The sequence below is a fragment of the Cebus imitator genome, unplaced genomic scaffold, assembly GCF_001604975.1.
Source record: "Cebus imitator isolate Cc_AM_T3 unplaced genomic scaffold, Cebus_imitator-1.0 Scaffold265, whole genome shotgun sequence".
Classification (NCBI taxonomy): domain Eukaryota; kingdom Metazoa; phylum Chordata; class Mammalia; order Primates; family Cebidae; genus Cebus; species Cebus imitator.
The window spans coordinates 3,141,840-3,145,879 of record NW_016107580.1 but is presented as its reverse complement, the minus strand read 5'-3'; the positions used below and the strand labels follow the sequence as shown (position 1 = coordinate 3,145,879).

General features: G+C 42.2%; 1 protein-coding gene across 1 annotated transcript in view; it reads right to left on the bottom strand.

The window, feature by feature from the left end:
- Nucleotides 1-421: 421 nt before the first annotated feature.
- The window catches only part of LOC108283805 (ovochymase-2), a 6,266-nt gene continuing 2,647 nt past the window's right edge, over nt 422-4,040 (bottom strand). Inside the window, exons 3-7 of the mRNA XM_017500360.2 lie at nt 3,642-3,733; nt 2,133-2,305; nt 1,693-1,788; nt 1,302-1,453; nt 422-619 (exon numbers count right to left, since the gene is read on the bottom strand). Of these exons, the coding sequence (XP_017355849.1) occupies nt 422-619; nt 1,302-1,453; nt 1,693-1,788; nt 2,133-2,305; nt 3,642-3,733 (711 nt within the window). The remainder of the gene's footprint in view (nt 620-1,301; nt 1,454-1,692; nt 1,789-2,132; nt 2,306-3,641; nt 3,734-4,040) is intronic.

Below are 4,040 nucleotides of genomic sequence, written 5' to 3'. Positions count from 1 at the left end.
CCACTGGACACCAGAGTCACTCCTCACACCTGCCAGTTGTGACAATTAAAAATGTCTCCTGATACTGTCCCTGGGGGCAAGATTGCCCCTGGTTGAGAATTACTGATCTGTTACAGTCCGCTGGATTTTGTTGAGAAGTAAGTGGTGAAAGCATATCATCAACGGAGATAGTTTCAATTAAAGGCCAATTTGAGAAGGTCTAGGATGGATGAATTCATTTTTCATTGAATATTTGCATGCTGCTCCACATACCATATTTTGCTCTTGTTTTATTTAGACTTGGTAAATCTCACAATCCTTGTGTGCTACACTGAGAACAGAGGTAGAGCCTGTCTGTTCAGGTGCTCTGATTTGCCAAGACTCTGCTCGTGCTCTCTCTGGGCCCTAGCAGAATGGCAGCTTCTTAACCTCGTGTGATGGCTTAGTTACCAGTTTGGATGTGTTCGCAGATCCAGGGAAGCACTTTACTAAGGTCTGTGAAGATCCCAGGGGATCCTTGATCATTTTTCCTCACATTGTTTCTCCAGCCTCGACCACAGCCCAAACCCCAGGAAGTCACACCAGCCAGAGTCCAGGCCCCTTTCTTATTCCGGCACATGAGTGAACCTCCTGAATCTCCCTGCAGAGGGAAAAAGCCTCTGTTAGCATCACTGTCAGTGTCGGTGCCCCAAAGGGCTCCCTTTCTCCCCATAAGGATGCTGGAGGAGGAACAATGACACCTCCTCACTTCTAATAATTTAGACTCAGAGACCTGGGTCTAAAGATCCCAGCACAATTCCCATATGGTTCTCAAATATCACTGGAACCCAACAATCCCACCTCCCTTTTCCTCATCCACAGCTTTCATCAAAGCAGCGTACTTTCTTCTTTCTCCTATCTCACACTGCAGACCCAGAGAAGTCTTGGCCAGCAATGAAACTGACCTCAGGTCTTGGTTAGCAGGAAGAATGGAGGCAAGGTGTAAAGTTCCCAACATCCACAAACTGGAAACTTCTAAATAGGAAAGAGTCAGCCATCCTTCAGGAATAGGAGTACACTGAGTTTATTCTTGGCATTATCTCTCTATTATTTGGGTCTTTTGGAAAAAGCAGAAGACCTCTTTTAAATCACACTTCCTGCTAAAAACAGATTGTTTCCACTGTCCCTTTATTTTGACGTAACCTCCCTTGGTATTACTGATCCTTCTTTCCAGATTCCTGCCTTACCTGGAATCAGTCTTCCTGTAGCCCCTCATCTGAACCTGATAACAAAACCAAAGGAAGCCTTACCTAGGGCCTGACAGCCCCGCTGCTCCCACTCACCTGACACGCATCTCTCCCTCCATCAGGAAAGCCTGTGCAGAGAAAGGTCTTCCCGCTGATGGGCCTCTTTAGCATTAACAGAGCTTCCACACACTCCTCCTGGGTCAAAATAGGCAGATTCACTTCCTGCAAGACTTGTGAGAGGACGCCATCTGAAAAACATAGAGACAGAAGCCCCAGCAAGAACTCTTTCACCCTTTTTGAGTTAGAGATGCATCATTCGCGTTTATGTCTTTTGGAAAGACTTGCATTTCTAAGTACAACGTGACATTCTCTGTCTTTAAAAATGTATGCACAATTGTTTTAAATAATGGATTAAAAATTCCATTTTCTGGTTGCCCACCAGAAAGTTCTGACCTCTGATTAAGAGGAGTGGCACACAAGTTCTTACCTTCAGTCGAGCGGCCCCAGCCTGCAGTTGTACAAATAAAACCAGCCTCAAATTGTTCCCATGGCTCTGGAAGACATATGGGCCCCACAAAATGGCCTGAAGAAAAGAGCAAGGTAAGGCTTATCTTATTCATGAAGGAGAGGACACTATAAGCCACTCACCTGTTGGCACCTAGGTAGTCCCCTAAAGACCTCATAAGAGTTGTGATAGCTCTGCCTGGCATCTCCAGGGGGTCACTTGTGAGATAAAGAAAACCCTCTCCTGACTCCATGTAATGCTACCTCCAGAACCGTAAGCAAAAAGTTTCAGGCAGGGCTCTTCAGCCCAAATCCCTGTCTCAAAGTGCATGACCGAGAACATATACTGCAGGAAATGTGCTATGGCACAGAGGTTATAGAGAATATAGGGTAGACAATTCAAAACGATCCTCAAATATTTACCAAACTGGAAGGCTCCAGCCATCTTCAAAAGGGCAATATCATAATCCATTGGTTTCTTCATGGAGAAATGTGGATGTATGATGACAGTTTCAATAGTGAGACTTTGCTCTCCCGGCTCTGTCTGGCTTAAGTCATGTTCTCCAGCAGTAACATTCAAAGTTGGCACAATGTTTCTATGGAAAGCAAACAGTAAAATGAATGAATTCATTGTGCCTCTGGGTACAGTTGCAATGATTGACAAACTGGCTTCTTTTAAATGATATGGATAATTAATATGCGGTATGAGGCTGCTGAGTAGAGAAAGTGAGAATAATTCCAACACTATTAGAAAAAAATCCAGTAGAGGACTAGTGAAGAGTGGATTCATTTATAGCCAAGGGTACAATGAATTTAATACTTTGCAATGTAATTTGAAAATATCTAGAGATGTACATACATTGTAGTTCAGGAGTCTACAGCTATAGGGGACTTTATTCAGCTACCCTGAGAGGTTGACCTGACCTAATACCTGTGAGATCCTTTGGGAATGATTTGTGATTCCCAGTAAGTATACGACTTCAATGTTAGAGATCCTATGCTTAGTGTATATTATAAAGTACAGACTGCATTATAACTAACTATAATGTTACCTGAAAGGAACTAGGTGGTATGCATTGAGATACATAAAAACTTCAGCTTGCCATCCTTTGAGACCCTTCATTCCCAAAAGTGATGCTTTTATACAAAATTGAAAAAGGCTTTTTTTCTGGGTAAAGTTCCCTGACTCTTGGCCGAATTAGGTACCTAACTTAACACATAATGTCTGTCTTACCTACCACTTGCCACATTGCTGTGAGATGATCAGTTGACTCTTCTTTTAGACTATCAACTCTCTGGGAGCAGAAATCCTGTCTTAGTCATTTTGGTATCTTTGGTACTCACTGGTATCTAGCACAAAGTAAACATCCAGAAAATGTTTGCAGACTTGAAAGAGTGATTATGCAGGAACATGATCTTGATTACAGCCTAGGACATACCCAGAACACTGCCAATAATAGAATATAGGGATCACACAAGAAAGTGAGTAAAGGGAAGTTGTTGGGTTGAGGCCCAGAGAGGCAAGATCAATGGGAAGACAGGGAGCCTACTTTCTATTTTACTGGTCTCCCTTTGTTTTCTTTTATCCATTTCTTCAGGTGCATAATGAACAAGATGTTTTTTCACTGAGATTTAAGAAAACTTTCACAAATCTTGCTTTGTAATGCTTTTATATCTGACTTGTATGATATTGTTAACTTCCAGTTGTTTTAAGTAAAAGAGAATTTTACCTCTGAAAAGAATATATGTTATCTACCAAGTGCCATCTGACAATGTCACCAAGCCCCATTTGTGTCATGCAATTAGAATTTCCTCTATTAAAGCAATACTCACCCATCACATAGGTGCATGTTTTAATAGAGTTATTGCTGATGATTCCAAGGGCAAGGAAAGGATGGTCTAATCTTCACCCATAGGCTAGGCCTTTCCTACCTTTTTGCAACGCAGTGAGCAGCCGTGATCACCCACTGTGGCGAGACAATGCTTCCTCCACAGATATGCTTCTGCCTTTGTTTCAGAGACACCTAAATTGCAAATACCTTTGAGAGCAAGTTCATGCCGTGGGATCCCCCTAAACATGGTGATGAAGTCTATTCTCAAAACCAGACTTAGATACCTCACTCATAAATATCGGGAATCATAGACTGTGAAAGGATAAAGCCCACACACTACCGCTCAGAAAGAAGAGTGGTGCTAGCAACTGTATAGATGAGAGGTAGTTAATTTGAGATGATTGGCTGTAAAAATGTCAACAGAGGTAGCAGTTAGAAATGTTGGTATGTATTTACTTATTTTTATAACACTGTTGACCAAGATCTGTTGCTCTACCAA